The sequence below is a fragment of the Ambystoma mexicanum genome, chromosome 10 (assembly GCF_040938575.1).
Source record: "Ambystoma mexicanum isolate Mex_15411 chromosome 10, UKY_AmexF1_1, whole genome shotgun sequence".
NCBI lineage: Eukaryota > Metazoa > Chordata > Amphibia > Caudata > Ambystomatidae > Ambystoma > Ambystoma mexicanum.
Window position 1 is genome coordinate 1,504,830,615 of NC_090932.1, and position 20,044 is coordinate 1,504,850,658.

Below are 20,044 nucleotides of genomic sequence, written 5' to 3' on the forward strand. Positions count from 1 at the left end.
CCTTGTTTTTTTAGGATTTCACATACGTTTTGCTCGCCTTGTGTCTTTGGTTTATTCAGACTTTTCATATGCTTTGCTTGCCTGCTGCCTTTGGTTTTCCAGGACTTTTCATATGCTTTGTTCTATCATTAATATTGTCAGTATGGCTGTCGGTTTGAGATATATACTCGTGGTAAGGTTTCTTTAAGTTTGGCCCCACATTTACATTTCAGATATTCACAGTGCATTGGTGTATGCATTTTTGCCTTTCGGCATTCAAACAAGCCGGAATGCCCCAGGATCCCCACTGGCTTTGGGCAGACTCACCGGCTTTCTCCAGCATCTCCTGTTGGGTTTGCGCTTCTGCAGCGTGTTGCTTTCACCAGCTTTCCAATCTGGAGGCTGTAGATGTTCTTCCGGCTTCCCTCGCAGCTCTGTGATTGCACGCCTGCTTTCACCAGCTTTTCAATCTGGAGGCTGTAGATGTTCTTCCGGCTTCCCTCGCAGCTCTGTGATTGCACGCCTGCTTCTCTTTGTGATCTGGAATGGCAAAGGCCAGCTTCTCGACTCGCTGAGCACTCAGGACCTTCCTTGCGGCTGCTAGCGTCTCCACGGCCCTTCAGTCTCTGACTCCACGTCTCTCCACTTAACAGCCTTTTCTGCTTCGCCACAGCGTTATGTGATCTTGAGGAGCCAAAAGTATTCTCCTGCACTGCCTCTCTGATTAGTGCGCTTGTCAGGTTTAAACGTCCCGCGCACAGGCGCTTTGGAAAACAACTAGACTGCACATTGTAGTTCAAGTTCTTGGTACATAATTCAAACTCCTGCATCCTCCTCGTCTCAGTACCTCAGGAATTCTGGCAGTTGAAGTTCATGACATTTTAATAGTTCTCTTTACTCGTTTTACAAAAAGGAACTTTAGAAGAAAAATGTGTTATGTTTGAGCTGTGTGAGGTGTGTGTTTGGCCACAGAAATATGAAGAAGAGGGTTCACTTCTCCTACCAGAGGGAACACTTATCTGACAGTATGCCATAAGGGTCTTGGGCATAAGGGCATCTTCCTCATTGGAATGTCTCCCCTTGTAACAGCAGGATTGTGGAATGTTCAACAACAATTGGTCCCCTGTGCGTAGCAACCTAGTTGGTTGATATTGACTAAGTGTGTCCGCTAAATAAGATGGTGCAGACCCCTTCAAACTCTTAAAAATCAAACAGGCAACATTTAACTTAATTCGGTCATCAACTGCCAGCCAGCTGAGAACCTGGCGGGCAGCCGAGGCATGGGCAGATCTGCTCAGACGACACACCAGTCTAACGGTTGCATTCTGAACCCTTTTTAATCTCTGCTGCTGCTGATTGGCCGGAATTCGAGCAAGAAGGCTGTTGCAGTAGTCTAAATGTAAAAGTACCTACTGCAACAGCATTGTCACTGCTTGGAATAAATGGCAAAGCTTGTCCTAACAGGCGCAGGGAACATAAAACTGCCTGCACCTTGGCACTAACCTGTCTTTCGCCGTCAAGATTATCTTGCCATATGTTTCCAAGATTCTTTATTTTAGAGTCAAATTTAAGTTCAGTCCCCAGGAAGCGCGAGTCTTGGGGATGCTTCCCTGCAGCGAGAAGATGTTTCGCCCCAAACAGGGCAACCTCAGTCATGGCTGGATTTAGTTGCTGTTGATTTGCCAACATCCAGCCGCTGACGTCATCAAGACATTGACCCTAAAACGTTTTGTCAACATTCTCTATTTTGATGTCGTCGGTATAAGAGTGGACATTAATCTGATGACTTCTCAGGATGTTCATAAGTGGCTGCAAAAAAAAGATTGAAAGGCAGGGGTGACAGGGAGGATCCCTGTGGGACTCTGCAACATTAATTGACGGGGTCTAAAAGAAAAACCCCCATTTTTACCTGCTCAAATCGGCATCCTAGGAACGAGCCAAAACATTTCATGACCTGAGACATAGTCAATTTCTTTCAGGCGACTGAGCAGTATCGAATGATCAAGTGTGTCAAATGCTGCAGAGAGATCCAACAAGTAATGAAAGATCTCTTTTGCCCATGTCCCCTTTCAAATCATCCTTTACTGCCAGTAACGCTGTCTCAGTCCCAAACTTGGGTCTAAATCCTGATTGGAAGGGGTCCAGCAGGGACTCCTTTTCAACAAATCCTTGCAATTGGCTGGTAACAACTTTCTCCAGCAGTTTACCTGGCCATGAAATACCTGCAATGGGTTGATCGTTCTGCAAAATGGATGGATCCAGATTGGTTTATTTCATTGGGGCATGACAATAGCTGTGTCAAGGTCCTGCAGCATCTGTGATCCTCCCTCATAAAGTCGCCCCCAGGGCCAGGATCAGGTAACGGCTGCCGTCCCCAGGCCACATGGGAGGAGGTCACCACTGGGGAATCAGTGATGACTTCACTGGATTCATCACAGTAATTATATTTAGTACCACCATTCAACAGGAATTACAACCCTAGTTTATAAAGTCCAACCCTAAGTTGAATCGGGCCTTTTGCCCAAAAGTTCAAAGTTTCCAAAGAGTTTTATGAGTTGGGGAAAAGTAAGGGAAGTATCCTGGGGATGTGAAGATGGGTCCAAAAGTTAGATGAAGATGTTCATTAGTGAGTAAAACCTTTTTTGACCTTTGGAGGGCCTAAGGTAACAAATATTGCCAAAGCCAAGAGTTGAAAAACGAGTTAAAAGTTTACAAATGTTAAAAAGGGTGGAGATGGGGTATCGATAAGTATTGCTATAACATTTCACCAGTAGAACACGTTTCTTTGGACTAGATGTTTCTCCAACGTATTGCTCATCTTTAGAAATCTTCTCTTCCAGCGCCGGCTGCTTTGGAAAAACAAATTCAGCACAGGGTGCTGTGTGTCGTCGTGGTTGGCTTGATGTCCCTCGAGGTTGACGTCATCGAAGTTATAAATAGCATGCACTGTGCCTGTTACTTCAGTTCAGCTTTTCACCTTCAACCCACAGGATAACCAGCATTAGCGTAACCAAGACAATATTAGAGGCTGAAGGAACGCAAGGTGTAATGAACGGAAATTCCACTGCAGGGTAGGATGGGAGGGGAGATGAGCAATACGTGGGAGGAAAATCCAATCGAAAATAGCGTTACAATGGGTAAGTAACATGTTCTCTGAATGGATTGTGTCCTCCCACGTATTCCTCATCTTTAGATAGACTCCCAAAGCAGTATGAAATTTGGAGGAGGGATTAAGAATTTTCGGAAAGTTAAAAAATTCTCAAATTTTGTCATGAATGGGATGTAGAACCGCCTTTCCAAATCTTGCATCCTGGCCTGAAGCAGAGTCTAGGCAATAGTGCTTTGCAAGAGTATGGCTAAAAGACCAGGTTGCTGCCACACAAATCAGCACCCCTCTCTGTAAGGTAGAAGATGTAGCCATCCCCTGTGTGGAGTGATCTCACAGACCTTCTGGGGGATCCTTTCCTGCAAGTATATACCATTATGTGATACACAGAATTATCCCTCTGGATAACGTCTGTTTGGTAACTGCCAGATCCAACTTATGTCCAGCGTAAGCCACAAAATGTTGGTTGTCCTGTCTGTATTTAGCAAGACGTGATATGTAAAATCTCAACGCTCTTTTAGGGTCTAGTCTGTGCAGTGTTTCGTCCTCCTTACTGGGGCATGGAGGAGGAGAGAATGTTGGCAAAACAATTTTCTGTGAGATATGGAAGTCAGAAACTACTTTGAGAAGAAAATTGGTTTTAACTCAAGACAACTATGTCCTTATGAAAAGTTGTAGATGATGGCTTACATGATAAAGCTTGTAATTGGCTCACCTTGTGGTCGGATGTAAAAGCGATTAGTAAGATTGTATTGAATGTCAAAAGCCTCAATGGACAGGAATGAAGAGGCTCAAAAGGAGCACACAAGGAATTTTAGTACTAGATTTAAATCCCAGATTGGGTCTGGAAATTGGACTGGAGGGAACACATTTGCGAGTTCCTTTAGAAATTGAATAATCAGCGGCATCTTGAAGTAAGAGGCTTCTTCAGACGTGCGCTTAAAAATTGAAAGCGCAGCCAAGTACCCCTTGATGGTTCCAATGTGGAGCCCCAGATGAGCTAGATACAATAGGAAAGACAACACCACAGGTGAGTCACACGCAGATTTGTTTGTCTATGGAAGTCGGGCTTTGCACCAGATGTACGATCTAGACTTCTCAACCTGCGTTTTGACGGCACTCAGTTATTTGGCAGCAAGGCTGACGAGAGCCTAGAGAAGCTGCAGACCTCAAAAACAGCAGCCAAATCACATGGCGCCATCAGACAGCCACATCCTTCACACCCCAGTGCACCAACTTGGAGGGTTAGGTCCTTTCGTTACTACTCCTCATTTGGAAGAGAGAGAGGACTGGTTGGTCAAAGAAGTTGAAGAAAGTTCGCTTGTGGTGGTCGAGGAAGAGATGGCAAGCCCGCCCAAGTAACAGCCTCTTTACCATCAGCTGCTGCTTTCTGGAGCTGAGGGCAATCAGAATAGCCGCTGTAGGGTCCAGTGTGAACGTGCCATCTCTGTGACTGTCTTGATAATTTGCAGAGACTCGTCCACGGTTTTACCAAAGAGGTTATCTCCATCAAATGGCATGTACAACACTTTGGACTGAACATCCGGTCTGAAGTTGGTTGCTTTCAGCCATTCTTGCCCATTTTGCAGAAACCAGTGTCCGCGATATCCACTGCCACCATACTGGTGTGGTCAGAGGCCACCTCCCCCTCCTGGAACAGTGCCAGAGCCTCTACTTTCTTGTCCCGTGATAAGAAGTCCAGAATAGGGCCCAATTTATAGCATAGCTCCCGATCATAGTGGGACAGAATGGCCAGGGCATTATCGGCCTTAATGGTGGAGGCTGCAGTATAGATAATCCTTTTTCCCCCATCGTGTCCAGCTTCTTCTCTTCTTGGTCCGGAGGAACCATGGATGAGGACGACTGCTTTGCTGAGCGCTTCCAGGCTGAGGCAGAGACCACAGAGTCGGGTGAAGGCTGGGACCTCTGGCACTTGGGAGCTGAGTCGCTTCTCATGATGGTCTTTCGTCTGGACTGACGTCGTTGATAAAAGAATCCTTACTTTTTCGACTCCTCAGGCACCAGATGAAAAAGGTCTGAGGCCCTAGACTTCATCGCATGAAAAGAGCCAACCTCATCCGTAGGGAAGGCCCTGTGGGGCACATCCACGCTCACTGGTTCCCCGTCAGCTAGCACAAAGTCATCGGCTTTGTCGGTGTATGTCGCCATGGTAACCGTATCCGTGCTCGTGTCTGTGTGCGGAGCCGGTTCCCCAGTCGAGTCGGATCCGAATGTGGAGTTGGAGGCGTCGGTTGACGCCTCAGGCCAGCTGGGTCCTTTGACTTAGGCTTGCAGCGGGATGAACTCCCGGCCAGCCGCCTTAGGAGGCTCCCAGATGGAGCATGGCCTGGTGTGGGAGGCAGTTTCCACTGGAATTCCAAAAACTAGCATGTGCAGCATTGTCAGAATGTCTAAAGACATGTCTCATGGCTGAGGCGTGAACAGAGCAGGTGGCGGAGGGTCCAGACTGATGCACCTCCGCCGGCGTGGGGGGAAACTGGCTCACCCTATGGACCCCTTCATGGTCCGAATAGTAGTCCTTAGGTAGATTGTCGCCCTTGTCCGAGCTTGTATAAATCTGCAACGGTTTCTCCTTGGCAGTTCTTGGAACCGCACCCTTCTTAGGGTCAGTAGGAGCGACTTTACCCTTTCCTTTCAACAGCGACCTCTGGAGCGGAGCGGCTAGGGGAGTTGTCCCCATTCCAGGTGCCTTAGCCGGTGCTGCAGCAGCTGCCTCACGCCGCAGCGGTAGGGACACTCGAGGAGTGGCCACTGTCGTGACAATGGACACCACCTTTGTGGCCAGGCCCTCCTTCGCCAAAGATGTGATGGTCATCGACGAGGTCATTGACGGGGTGCTAGCAAGAGATGTGGTCGTCGACGAAGTAGTTCTGGCCGGTTGAACAGCCAATGATGATGGCGTTGCCAAAGGGGGCTGCGAAGGGTCTCCTTTCAATCTCTCTTTTGTCGTCTTGTCGCAGATGCTATGTGAAGCTTTGACAGAGTCAAGGACTTTCTCTTAGAGGAAGCACCACTCACCGGTAGGATCGCTGTGAAAGTAGTCAGTGACCTTGTCCTCCCCGAGCTGGGACAGGCAGCCGTGGCAAACCCAGTGGTATCGGCTTTGTGGAGCATGGCCTTCTTTTGAACCCCCGAGGGTGGGGCGTCCTCAAAGAACTTCAACCTCTTTCCTGAGGGAGTTTGCTCATGGGACTGGCTGGTCATGGGGGAAGCATGACCATGCCCGAAAGCAGTCAGAGGCCTTGCCCGATTTGAGCCACGTTGCCAGCCTGCTGTAGCGCTCCTTTGTTTTCTTTCAAAACCTGTGGCAGACCTCGCATCCCTCTTCATCATGGTCCGGATGCAGGAAATAATCTTCTACGTACGCATTGCTCAATCCACACTTTGCGTAGTGTTTTAAGGGACACCTCTTCTCCTCGGCCATGGTGTAAAGGCCGAGCATTCTTGAAACTCAATGGAAGATCTGTGATGTAGGATGATCTTCGCCGACAGTGGGTCCCTACTGCCGGTAATCGACCTGCGGTCGAACGATGAAACAAAATCGGTCAAAAAACATTTCCTCGGGGGATCCAAGATGGCCGCCGGGATAGGGAGACGCACAGAGGTCGCGCTCCGCCCGGGCCGCCGCTGAATTGAAAATAAAGCACCTCGGAATCGTGGAATCTACCACAACAACACTCCCGGGAAGTGCAGGGCAGCACTCGGCAGCAGGAGACGACCTCCCATCGGCGGGGGACACCCAGACGTGGCACGCGGGAACCGAGCGGAGCGGCCGCCCCTCCCCCTCCGGAGCCGCTCACGAGCTCCCGCAGACGAGGGGAACCATCAGGGAGACTCGGGCGGCCGCTGCGCCACCCAGCCCACGGCGCGGCGCCCGGATAGAGCAAACGAGGGAGAGGGAGGGTGCCGGTGCGCCCCCCCCCCCCAAGGAGGAGACAAACAGTGGCTGGGGTGAGGGTCGGCAGAACACCGCGCGGCCCGCCTGGAAGAAGGAAGGCCAGGCACCTCAAAACTCGTCTTCAGTCGCCCGGAGGCGCACAAGGTGAGCGCACCCCCCACCCCCCCCTCCACAACACCAATAAACTCGGGGGGCACCCCCCAAAACATCATACCAGCCCAACTCCGGGGCCGAGGGGAGAGGGGGAGCGCCGAAGAAGGGGGAAAACAAGGACAAATTAGGCTCGGCCACCCCTCCCCCCCCGGAGCCGCTCACAAGCTCCTGCAGAAGAGGGGGACCAACAGGGAGACGCGGGCGGCCGCTGCAGCGCCCAGCCTACGGCCCGGCACCCGGACAGAGCACACGAATGAGAGGAGGAGCGCCGAAGGGGGAAAAAAGGACAATTCAGGCTTGACCACAGACAAAGCCCTCTCAAGGGCACCTGCCTCCCGCAGGAAGCCCCTCAACCCCACCAACAACCCCACATAACAGGGGGGAAGCCAGCGAGGACTACAAGCAAGACACACCCCCCCCCCACCCGAGGCCTCTCAAAAGCACACCGCCATTCCCCATACCTGGAGGAGAAGAGGATCCCCCAAGGAAGGCATGTCTAAATCAAAGGGGAAGGGGAACACGGTACTCCCGAATTCGCAGTCCTCTAAACAAGATGCGAACCTTGTCCAAATGTGGTCGGCTGAACCACAGATCCACACCAGGGGGAGACCCCGGGAAGACTCCCCAGAGGACCGCAACCACACCAATGCAACTCCAGCCCTTCCATCAAGGGAAGACATGCACTCCTGGTTCGCGGAGCTACAGGAAAGGTTTATGACCACGGTCCAAGACCAGTTCACCTCAATGAGAAACGAAATGAAACAGGTAGTCCAAGAAGTGAAGAGAGACATCGCCCAACTGGAAGAGAGAACCAACACGGTGGAAAAAATAATCCAAAACCTAGAAGAAGAGACAACCCAAAACAGTGAGACTCAGGAACACCTAGCACGCCTAACCCACAACCTAGAGATCCAGTGCGAGGACTTAGAAAACCGATCACGCAGATCTAACATACGGATCAAGAACATCACGGAGGCAGTACTCGACAAGGACCTCAAGAATGCAGTACAGGAAGTCTTTAGAGACATTCTGGGGGCACAGGAAACGGTCACCATAGGGATAGACAGAATCCACAGAGTGGGCCCAAAAAGAACAGGGGCGCCCAGAGAAAGACCCAGAGATGTTCTAGTAGCCCTATCTTCATACCCACAAAAAGAACTTATTTTAAGAAAGGCGCGACAACTGGACCACATCAGGATGAACGGGACGGACATACAACTGTACCAAGATCTAGCCTCGATCACACTACAAAAAAGGAGAGATATGGCACCGCTAATCAAGGTACTGGTGTCAAAGGAAATTAGATACAAATGGACATTCCCTTTCGGCCTACTGTTCAGCTGGGAAGGCAAACAACGAAGAGTGACAACATGCGATGAGGGACTGCAAATAATGGACATACAAACAGAGGAAACGGCGGAATCGCACGACAGAACAAGGGGCGGCTTGCAGAAAAGGCCGAGAGGATGGGAAGAGATACGGAAAAGAAAGAAGCAAAATGGGTAACCGTTCAACTCAACATTAGCCCACGGAAAACACTAATTGGCGGCCCGGGAAGGGCCCTCTTGGGATCGCAACTCAGGAAAGTCTGAGATCATGCGGGGTTTAGGACCCCCCGCAAAACTGTTACCGAGCATTTTGAGGGCCGGGAGCGATAGGCGCAACACCCTAGCAACCATAGGTACCCGGGCCCTCCTCGGGAAGTTTACGTTCAAAAGTTGGAAGTTGGGGGGTTGGTGAGGGAGGGGGGGAGGGAAAGATTCCGGAAGACGCACAGTTCTCGCATCGTAAGGAAATGGGATTCTCCCAATCTCACAGTACGAAATGGGAAAACTTAGAATCCTAACATACAACGTACGAGGATTGAACTCCCCGATAAAGAGAAAGAAACTGGAGTCCCTGCTGAGGAGAGAAAAGGCGAACATCCTCCTGCTACAAGAAACGCACATCAAAGCACAGGACAAGCAGAATATACGCCTCAGGGGATATCGGATATGGGCACAGTCGAATGCCACGGACAAAAAAGCGGGAGTCCTCATAGCCATTAAAGAAGGAGCTAAGGTCACTCTAACGGACAGGCACACGGATAAAGAAGGGAGACTAGCAATGGTCAACGTCCACCTGGACGGGTCCCATCTAACTCTGGCCACAATCTACGCACCAAACACGGGACAAGACGGATTCATTCGAGAGGCTCTGGAGAAGCTAGAGGGCTTCGCAAAGGGAGAGGTGATCTTGGGAGGAGACCTAAACCTTGCATGGCAGCCACAAATTGACAGAAGCACAGCGGGCCCCTCCACACAGGGTGCCCCCTCCAAACGACTCAAACAAAAAATGGACCAACTCGCACTCTGCGATGTGTGGAGACTGCACAAGGGCCAGCAGAGAGGCTACACCTATTTCTCTCACGTCTACAACACAATGTCAAGAATAGACTTTTTTTCGGTTTCGGTGGGCCTTATGGGGAAAATCCAAGATATTGAAACAGGGTCGATATCCCTGTCGGACCACGCCCCACTGTGGCTGGAGCTAACAACCCCAGAAAAAGGAGGAGGGCTGTGGCGCTGGAGGCTACCACAGGATATCCTACAGGATCCAGTAATGAGAGAATCAATTAGGGACAAGATATCGGAATACTTTTCACAAAACGACACAGGCGAGGCCCCACTAAGCACGGTCTGGGAGGCATTCAAAGCAGTGACCAGAGGCAACTTCATAGCCCTGAAAGCCTCCAAAGACAAGCAAAGACATCGCTGGGAAAAAGAACTCGAAAAGAAAATTTCGGACATACAGGAAGAAATTATATCCCACCCTACTAGAGCCTTAAAAAAGGCCCTAAAACACACACAGGGGCAATTGGAAATGCTTTGAACAAAAGTAGCAGAAAGATCCCTCCAATTTCTAAAACAACGGCTATACATAAAAGCCAACAAGGCGGACAGACTCTTAGCAAGACAGCTGGAGAGAAACTAAAGTCAATAAACATAATGAGCATGCAGGACAAGCAGGGAGAACTACATACACAAACCACAAACATAGGGAGAATCTTCATGGATTTTTACCAAAATCTCTACACCTCGGAACAACCGAACGAAGCAGACCAAGACGCTTATTTGCAATCCCTCCCCTTAAAGAGAATCCCAGAGGAAGACAAAATAGCACTAGAGAACCCGATCACGGAGGAGGAAGTAAAAAAGGCAATTGTGGCACTCCCAACAGAGAAGGCACCCGGACCAGACGGTTTCACCGCCCCATTCTATAAAAAATATGCAGATTTGCTTATCCCCGTCCTCACGAGACTTTTAAACACCTTTAAATCCACAAACGCCAGTGGGAAGACCTATGGAACTCCATACCGAAAATGACCCGATCAGTCCAAAAAAGAGAAATGTGGATAAAAATAGTAACCCAATGGCACTACACTCCAGAGAGACTACACGCCAGGTACCCACAAACAACTAACACGTGTTGGAGAGGCTGCCCGGAGGTGGGCACATGGAGACAGATCTGGTGGGACTGCCGGGAAATCAAAACCTTCTGGTCTGAACTGAAGGTGGAAATTGTAAAAATATTTCCAGAGGCCGAATTCCTAGACGAAAAAGTATGACTTTGCGGATTCAAAGATCAGGCAGCTAGGAAATTCAGGAAATCACAATGGCGGGGCTTCATGGGTCTACTAATACCCGCCTGGGCGTCAATAGCCCAAAACTGGAAAAAACGAGAGCCCCCACTTATGTTCACATGGCTCCAGAAAGTATGAACACAACTGACCATGGAGAAGCTAACACATACATTACAAGGAACGAAAGAGACCTTTACAAAGGAATGGGGAGAAATACTAGAATATCTGCAATCAGATTACATGGAGCAATGGTGCCCTCATAATATAAGAATATCGGACCTAATGAGAACATAAACCTGCACAGAAATGAAGAACAAACGAGAACCTTCCGGGGTGGGAGGGGGGTGGGAGTGGAGGGGAGTTGGGGAATGGTCTGGGTTCACATTGTTGTAAGAGAAAATGTTAAATAAATCTTTAAAAAAAAAAAAAACATTTCCTCAAATTTACCAAAAATACTCCAAATATGAAAGATATAGCTCGGAGAACAAGAAGAGGACTCCCAACACTAAATCGTGCTGTAAAAATCTGAAGATGGCTACCAGGGGTGGAGCTTAGGGAGAAGACTGTCATTGGATGGATGCAGTATACCCCAGAGTTCAGTGATCAAACCGAGTAGAAATGCAGCTTTCAAGCTAAAAGAGAAACTGTTTTCTTTTTACCGAGGATTCTCAGCCTGACGACAGGGAATATTCATTAGCATGTGAATCCATGCCAGACCCCATGCTGGAGAAACTCGGCATCTCTGGTGGACAGCGCACCACCAGAAGCCAGGACATGTGCAGATTTGAAATCCGCCGCTGCAAAAATGAGAGAACCAGAAAACAAGCCTTCTCTGCCTACACTCCAAGACTATGGAACCTCCTCCACGTCAGCATCAGACTCACCACCACGCTCCTACAATTTACAAAAGAACTCAAAACCCACCTCTTCAAGGAATCTCTCTGCCTCAACACCTAGGTCATCAAATCGCCCCTAGCGCCACCTGACTCGCTAGACAGCGCCCACTCCTCTCCTCCCCGCCACCCGGTACAGCTCTACCCCTCTTCTGTTCTCCTCTTTATCCCACCCCTGCTGTGCATCTGTTCTGTCACCTCTGAAAAGCACTCCATTATGCATCTGTACTGTTGTATAACTCTGTAAAGCGCTCTGTTATGTATCTGTATTGTTGTATACCACTGTAAAGCGCTCTGTTGCTTCTCTAAGTTAGGCCCTTGTTCAATAAATACCATGATAGTAATAAAAATGTTTTAAAGTTCAGACAATCAAGTTTACACAGTATTTGGAAAAACTCACTGCCCAAGTTAGGAATTGAAACCTGTGTAGCTACATCTACATGAGAAAGCTTGTAAATCGGTGTCAATTCCTTTGCCACAATCACTGTTCCCAAACTGTATGCTCTTACACTGTTCTACTTACTTTGCATTTGTTATCCTAATGTGGTCCTCTGCAATGTGACGCAGTTTTGCCATGTTCTCCTGCTCCATCTGTTTGATTTGGGCTTCTAGTTTTGAAATGGTTCTATTAGAAAGTTAAGGAATGAGTAGTCAATTAAAGCTACAATCACTCTGCTGCTTACACATATTTATTATATTGTGAATGCATTATCGCTGGTATATGGGCCAATGGAAAATTCATTGTTGGCCTTGTTGTGTCGAATGTGAATAATACCAAGTATCATTGGTCTTCACCCTACTGGGGAAAACATGGCTTTCCATTGTTCTGAAATGCATATAAACCTACACTTTGTGGAATGCAGATAGATACCACAAAGTGGACAGTGGGATTGAACGTGGTGTCTCCTTTTCAAAATGACAATGCTCAGAGCAGCAAGTGAATGCACCCAGAAGGAATGTTACTGGTTTATCAAGTTACAAGCAATGTAGATATTTGGCCAATATGCTGCATGGATCCGTACTGAAACAGACACTGGTGCTCATTGTCAACATTGGTACCACAAAGAGCACAGGTTTAAGCCCCTCCTCTCACATCAAAGTAGCCAGTCAGTCACTATAGCTATACTTAATATTTGATAACATGCAAGATTATTATCAGTATTTACATTTTCTGCCACCATAGCAAGGCATATTTCTGGGTGAGCACTTGTAAGTACTAGAGCTCCCAAAATGAACTTATAAAAATGTCATGCAATAGCAATCTGGTAAGCTAACATGCTGTATAAATGTTAAGAGCGACTTATTGAAAGTATAATTTTCATAAACATCAGCATCATTCAGTTCAGAAGTGCTTTCATTGTACCTTACCTTTTCAGCTCTGAAATTTCTCGGTTTGCATCAGTCTGTCTGCTCTCAGCTGAACTCAGTGTATCCTGTCAATATGAGCACACATTATATTTCGTTTGTAAACAGAATCAATATCATTACATAGAAATACGCGTCAATGTTGTTTACATAGGGCAAAGCAGATTTTGTTGAGTCTGGAACCACACAGTTAGTACAATTTGCACCAACGCTAAACTCATGGTTTTGAATCTCTGGATTATATATTTGAGTTCAATTTTGCTTTCATGCAAAGAAATGGAGGTTCACAAAACATGGGTCGGACTTCTACCATCACAACAGAATTGACAAAAAAAGTAACAATGAGCCAGATGTACAAAGCTCCTGCGACAATCATTAACAATGATTGAAACAGTAATGAAAGGTGGAATAGGGGATATAATGGAGAAACACAAGGTAAAGGGTATGAAGATGGACCAAAAAGTACCCAATTTGGGAAGAGATGATTGGGTTCTGAACAATCAAATGTCCATAGCCAAAAGGTTGGGGAGGATAGACATTGAAAGTGTTGGTTTGTTAAAATAAATAACTGAGAAGGGAAATGGATAACAGCCTACGGGGACATTATGATAACTTCTGAAAAGGTGCTAAAACAGATGAGGTTTGGGCAGGAACGGAGACATGCAAATACATTTAGTTTCTAGAGAAAGCAGAAGTCAAGTGTAGCTCTCAAACATTACAACATTCAATTAATTAACACTGGGCATGCCCCAATGTGCTCAGTCTTTCGATAAGTAGTCTAGTATTGTGAGTCTTGAAAACGCTTTCAATAGGACTTGGTGTGGTGCACTAAAACATAGCAACGTTACAAGGTCAATGCCAATGCTTAGCGCAACACTACAATGTCATAACACTGTGGGAGTTCGATAATTAATGTACAAATGTGGGAATGGGCGGGGAAAAAACATGCGCAAAAAGTCAAAGACAAACATTTCAATGTCACATATCATTAGAAGCCGTGAGAAGCACTGAGGCATCAAACCAAGCAGAAAGACACACACATGCATTCACCCTCTAAGCTCATCTGAACTGCATGTGCCTTGACTGAATTTCAAGTTTTAAATCTGGACAAAAGAGAAAAATAGCACTATGGCAATCCAGGAAATGATGGGAAGAGTACTGCACAAAGACAGAGGATAACCTCAAAAAGGCATACAACTGAGTTTAAGGATGCACTGTAACCAACAGATCGTGCAAGAGATTACATTTTTCCTAAGTTGGCTTGTATAAGTAGCAAAACATCGGCAGGTAGTATGACCATTTCAAGAGTCCTCGGTTCAAGTAAAAAACTTTGTTGATTCTGCACTTCTCTTAATGTGTTTCATGGTTGATGCTCTGATGATAGAAGATACACCATCCCTCTTAGTGGTCCAGCCTCACTTTCCATGACAACATAATTCATTTGCTGGAGGGCTTTAGTCTAAATTGCATTCAGGTAGATTGAGAACAATGCCTGTGTGCTAGCCAACTCTATCAGACACAGAATGCCACACAGAGAAACAATGAATTACAACAGCAATGAAGGGGAGGGTGTTGGGGATTATTATTTTAGGTCTCATTTCAAGGACCCAGATACATCAATCTACATGGTATTTCCTTCAATTCATCCTGACTCTCCAAGTTATGGAATGTTTGAGCAGTGAAGGCAACTCTTCAGAAGATGAAGTTGGTTTTAAAGATATAGTAAACACATAATTAGCAGACAATGAGGAAATGTCCACACAATATGCTAAAAAATATATTTTTCGTAATAAAGTTGTGCAAAGTATTAGCACCAAAATAGCACAAGCAAGTAACTTTTCAGAAAAGTACAGAAAAGCAGAATAGGTGGTCTCACATGATCATGCAATATTCACATATGACCAAAGCCCACTTTTAGTGAGGCTCACAAGACAGAAGAGTTAAACTCCAACCGCAATGTTATCCTGTGGCCCCCGATGGAAGTCAATGGGCCAGCGCTATTAAATAAATGTAAGTAGACGAACTGCACATGCCCCCCACAGACAAGAGTAGTACAAAGAAGACGTCAAGAAGGATAAGGAAACTGCCCAAAATGAACAACTACGGTCACGGGTTCACCTCATCACTCCCTTGAAGGATATTGCAGAGTTGATTGTGACATCACTAGCTGGGAGTACTGTGCTCCTGTTTTGAAAGAGTCCGGTCAGCAGAGGAGCCACACAGACACAGAACAGAACCATGGTAAAGAGGTGAGTAAGAGGTCTCTCAACCGGAGAACCATGTGAAGAAAAGTACAGACTGGGAGCCTGCGGAGGTGGCCTCAGGAGCAGCCGCCAGATGAGCATGGGTCAACATGCGAGCCCTGCAGCCCCAGTGGAGCAGAACTTTCAGGACGAGCCTGGGGGTTCTGACAAGAAAGGAAATCCGAGGTGCATAGCGGAGGTGCGTGTAAGTAGCTCTTGGAGCGGCAGCAAGAAAGGGTGCAGCCGTCAGCTCAGATGGGTAAGGTCAGCAAACAAAGACTCTGATCCTGAGAAACAGACTAGAGGGACCCACTGATAACAGGAAAATAAACGGCAGCTCAGTGATTTCAAATCGAAGAAAGATCAATAGTGACCATAGGCAGGGGTCATAGGTTGCAGCTGGAACAAATTGCAGCAGGACAAGACGATGGATGTTTGCACGCTGGGAAGATAGTATCCTGGTCCCGCTACGCTGTTCAGTCATTGAATGAAAGGCCCAGTAAAGTGAGTAACCATGGTGGGACGCCAAGTGCTCAGATATTCTGGGGTCAAGCAGCACGTGAGGCCTGGAAGTTGAAGGAGCATGAAAATGCAGTTAGGAGAACAGATCCAGCCAGTTTAGGGGGAAAGAGCACTGTACAAGGTCCTCCAGGCTGTTAGAGAGGCAATCTTCACAGTCTGGTGCTAGGAAAGAATTTTATTTTTGCCACTTTCCCTCCATAGTTTTTATGGGCCACATTTCCTTTTGCTCTGTTTTTTAACCTGTTCTTTTTGGAGGGAGAAGTAAAGCCTCCAGATTCATTTCCCCTGCCTTTTGCTAATTTATCAGGGGAACTGATCAGTCCTTCAGACCATCAATACTGGGAATCTATGTTTCCTTTTTGCCTTGTGTGACTTTTTACCATCGCCCACCGCATCTAAAAAGGCAGTGCAATGGGGGTACCTTTGCATCACCCTAGCTTTTTACACTCAGGATTTTTAGTTACTTTTATATGTGCCTAAAGACAGGTTGGTGGCAGCAGATACATTTTGCATGATTTTTAGTGTACACTTTTGCGTTTACCGCGCATAGCTACTAAATGTGGCTAGTGCCCTAAAAAGGCTGTGCCATAACATTTTCGCTTGTTCTTTGGCCATAATGTAGTTTGGCCTTTGGAAATCCCACATAAGGTGATGGAACCAAATCAAACCTCCAGCGACCCCCAGTCGATCCATTAAGTAATCTGGAAAAATCGGAGTCAGAAGGGCATTGTAAGATGCTGTGTGCAATGTTCAGAAAGTACAAAAGTGTAAACGTTAAAAGGGAAACAGTTTCCCAGTACTGATAGTCTGAAGGACGAAACAGTTTCCCCATAACTAAAATGAGCAAAAGGCCAGGGGAGTGTAGCTGAAGAATTCACTGCCCTGTAAAAAGTCAGTACAGGTTCAAAAACAAAAGCAGAAAGTTTGAGGGCCCATAGAAATATAGAGGGAAAGTTGCCAAAAGAGCAATCTTCCCAACAGCTGCCAATGGATAAATAGAGACTTGGCCTGTTCTGACCCCTGAACTGAAATCTAACCAACTCAGCAGCACTTTTAAGGGCAGGTTAATTCTTCTGTGCAGTGGAAAAATCTGGAGAGTCCTGCAAGATGTCCAGTCCTGCAGAGGAAAACTTTGTGCTTCTAATACGATGGGAGTACCCAAGCCCATTCCATGGTGAACTGCAACAATTGATGTTTTGTAAGTCTGTAAAATCTCATCTGTATAAGAGAAAAAAAGGGGTTTCCCAACAAGTGGCAGATCAATAACCTGCAAAGTCTTTGTTGTCTTGAAGTTGTTGGGAATGCAGCTTCTTTGCCCTTCGGTCAAGCCAAATTGAAGTTCTTCTGCAGCATCAGCAGCAATAGATTCTGAAAGAGTGTCCAGATTATCCCAGTTTCTAAAGTTATGTTACCCTGCTCCATAATCAAAGGTCCATTCAAAGGAGAGGTTTGTCTCAAGTAGGCAAAGAACTTAAAAAACAAACATGTTGATACTGACTTTTTTGGAGGCATCACGTCCAATGTCTGCATATCCTTGATCAGCTAAGTTTGCAGGGGTGAAGTTGTTCTGATTCCAAATCAGTGTTAGTGAAAAAGCAAGAGGAAATATCGAGGCTTAGTACCACAAAAGGAAATACACCAAACACGGCCTTATAAAGATTCACACATCTTTAATACTGCACAGTTTACAAAGAACAAAATCAGATAGCAATCTGGCCCTCAGTACATCACAGCGAATACCAGCCCTTCAGTGTGAGAAGTGAGAGGTACTGGATATCTGGACATTCAAGTATTTATACAATTTCAGTAACAATGTCCAGCCCCTCTGCAAGTTAATAATCCATGGTCTAGAGTTCGTGCCGAGTTCACTTATGGCTTATATGACAATATGCACACGGATTACATTTGGTTTACATACAAACAAGTTACAATGGCGATAGTGTATTCCCGGATTTAACAGTAAGCCTTAGCACATGTCCCTTCACAATGCAGTTCAGCCAGTGTCCATGTTCGATATTTGCTTTACATTGCTTACGATGTATGTCCGTGGATCAGACTTATTGGCGCAGACAATCCTGAGACCACAAGTCAGGCATGGGGCAAGGTCTCTTTACCCAGTCTAAACATTCGGCCCGCGAACAGTCCAAACATTAACTAAGTGCAAGGGTCGGGAAGGCTCGGTTACAAGTTGGAAACACAGTCCACCATTTTAGAACACAGAGTTACATTTGAACAGAAATCAAAATGGCGGATGATCCCAAAATGGCAGTGAAGTCGATCTAAAATTGGAACTTTTGCAATGCGGTTTTCTTCGCAGAGCGACTGGGCTTAGGCCAATATATATTAGAAACGAGGCACAATATGATTTCCCGTTTAACAAACCCTCCTTTTGGCCTAAGCCAAACGCTAAACTACTTCTAGTCACTTTACGAGTAACTCCACGTCTCAATGTCCATACACCCTGAATCACAATCATCAGAGATATCGATCGCCATGAGGTCAGAAACAGAAATTTCCTTCAACACAAATTCGTTCGTCATTTTCTAAGGGGCGTGTACCTTGTGTCCCAATGTTTCCATCGCTTGTGCACAACATCCTCCTAACACCGAACATATGCCAGGAAGACACTGTATACAGCAACAGAAAAACAACAGAATACCCAAAATGATCAGCAAGACTGAAAGTAGCTTCCATCCCCAAGATCGTAAGAAGTCCCAGAACCAAGCGCTAAGATCCCAGTTTCCCTCGGGAACATGCACTTCTGAACTAAGGGCTTGCAGATTCTGTATTGCCTTAAAGATGGTTGGGGAGGAATCTGGCACGAAAATGCAACAAGCGGGCCCCACTAATTTACATACCCCACCACGCTCAGCCAGGATGACATCTAATGCCATCTGGTTCTGAAGTGCCACTAACCTTATCGCTTTCTGTTCTAAAGTCATTTTATAGAGTATGTCAGTGGTCCGGTTGATGGTCCTCTCCAGTACTCTCGCTAGTCTTCGGATATCCTCAGAGTTTAATATTTGCCCCCAAAATGGTACAAAGGATTTAGCTACGTCACCCAGAACTTGTGCTGAAGAATCACCATTCTCGTCCCGCCTTGGATGAGCCTTAGAGATTTCTATGGTGCTTGCTATGAATACCCCGGGTAACATAATTCCTAAATCACAGGTTCCCTGCCAATCCTTAGGTAGCCATGGGAAAGCTTCATTACTGCAAACAAAGTAGACAGGTTCGCCTACATACAAAGGTCTGTCTTCACTGGTCAAGTTCGCAACGTTGGTGCAGCCCTTGAAATCACTCATTGACTGAGTACCATTCCTCTGTATGCAAAAAGAAACTGAATCGGGGCTGTGGTTAACAGTGTAGGAAGGTGGCGTGGCATCCCTATTGCCTATAGGAGCCATCTTGAAAGAGATCAAAGATTGAAAAGGACGAGACAGTCTATCAGAAGGCCTAATAGAAGCAACATTAAGCTTGCTCCTATTCGCAAAGAGTGAGCATCCCAGGGGTGTTAGAACTCGTTTCTCAAAATCATTCAAATTCGTTCCATCAAAGTTCCCCGAGATGCTATCATTCCATCGGCCAAAGAATAGTGCCCTTAGAGAAGCATAGCATGCAGTAGTCAGAGGTAAAGGATGAATATATAAGCCCAACCCCTTGTCTCCGTGTTGCGGTAAATGCAAGCAGACCCAACAAGTAGACTTATCAGAAATGGCATGTGTTGTATTCATGATGAGTAATAAAGTATTATTATGGTAACTCTGTCTGTGCTGAGAGTCTCTAGGAGATAGAGTGTGCAGATGTACGAAAGGTGTAGAAGCAGTAGGTACATTTTCAGTAGGTAACAGAATTTCAAACGGATTTACTTCTTCCAAATACCAAAATCCTAGGCAATTACTATTGTGAAGCCGGTTAACATAATTACAAGACAACAATACGTTTTCGGAGACCACGCATTCGATTGGTCATTGTTACGGTCGGACACACAGTCACTTATTTGTTCCGTATGAGTGGGAGCGATTGCAGGCATTGTTTCTTCAAACGAACACTCCAGAGTTGATTTGCTGGCGATCTCCTGATCGCACGTTTTCTTAGTCCTTCCCTAACCCCAGCCAACAGAATTCTTTACCTGCAAAAGAACGGGGCCAAAAGACAAGCCCTCCGATGATTTTTCCTGGTGGCACAGCCGAACTATGCAGTAAGTCTAGCTCTGTGGACGCAGATCGTACCTTGTGACTC

General features: G+C 46.5%; 1 protein-coding gene across 3 annotated transcripts in view; it reads right to left on the minus strand.

Moving 5' to 3' along the window:
* MPHOSPH9 (M-phase phosphoprotein 9) overlaps positions 1–20,044 on the minus strand; it is a 1,008,430-nt gene that overhangs the window by 365,040 nt on the left and 623,346 nt on the right. For all 3 annotated transcript variants that reach the window (XM_069619661.1, XM_069619663.1, XM_069619662.1), the window contains 2 exons: positions 13,041–13,105; positions 12,196–12,297 (listed from right to left, as the gene is read on the minus strand). In XM_069619661.1, the coding sequence (XP_069475762.1) occupies positions 12,196–12,297; positions 13,041–13,105 (167 nt within the window). The remainder of the gene's footprint in view (positions 1–12,195; positions 12,298–13,040; positions 13,106–20,044) is intronic.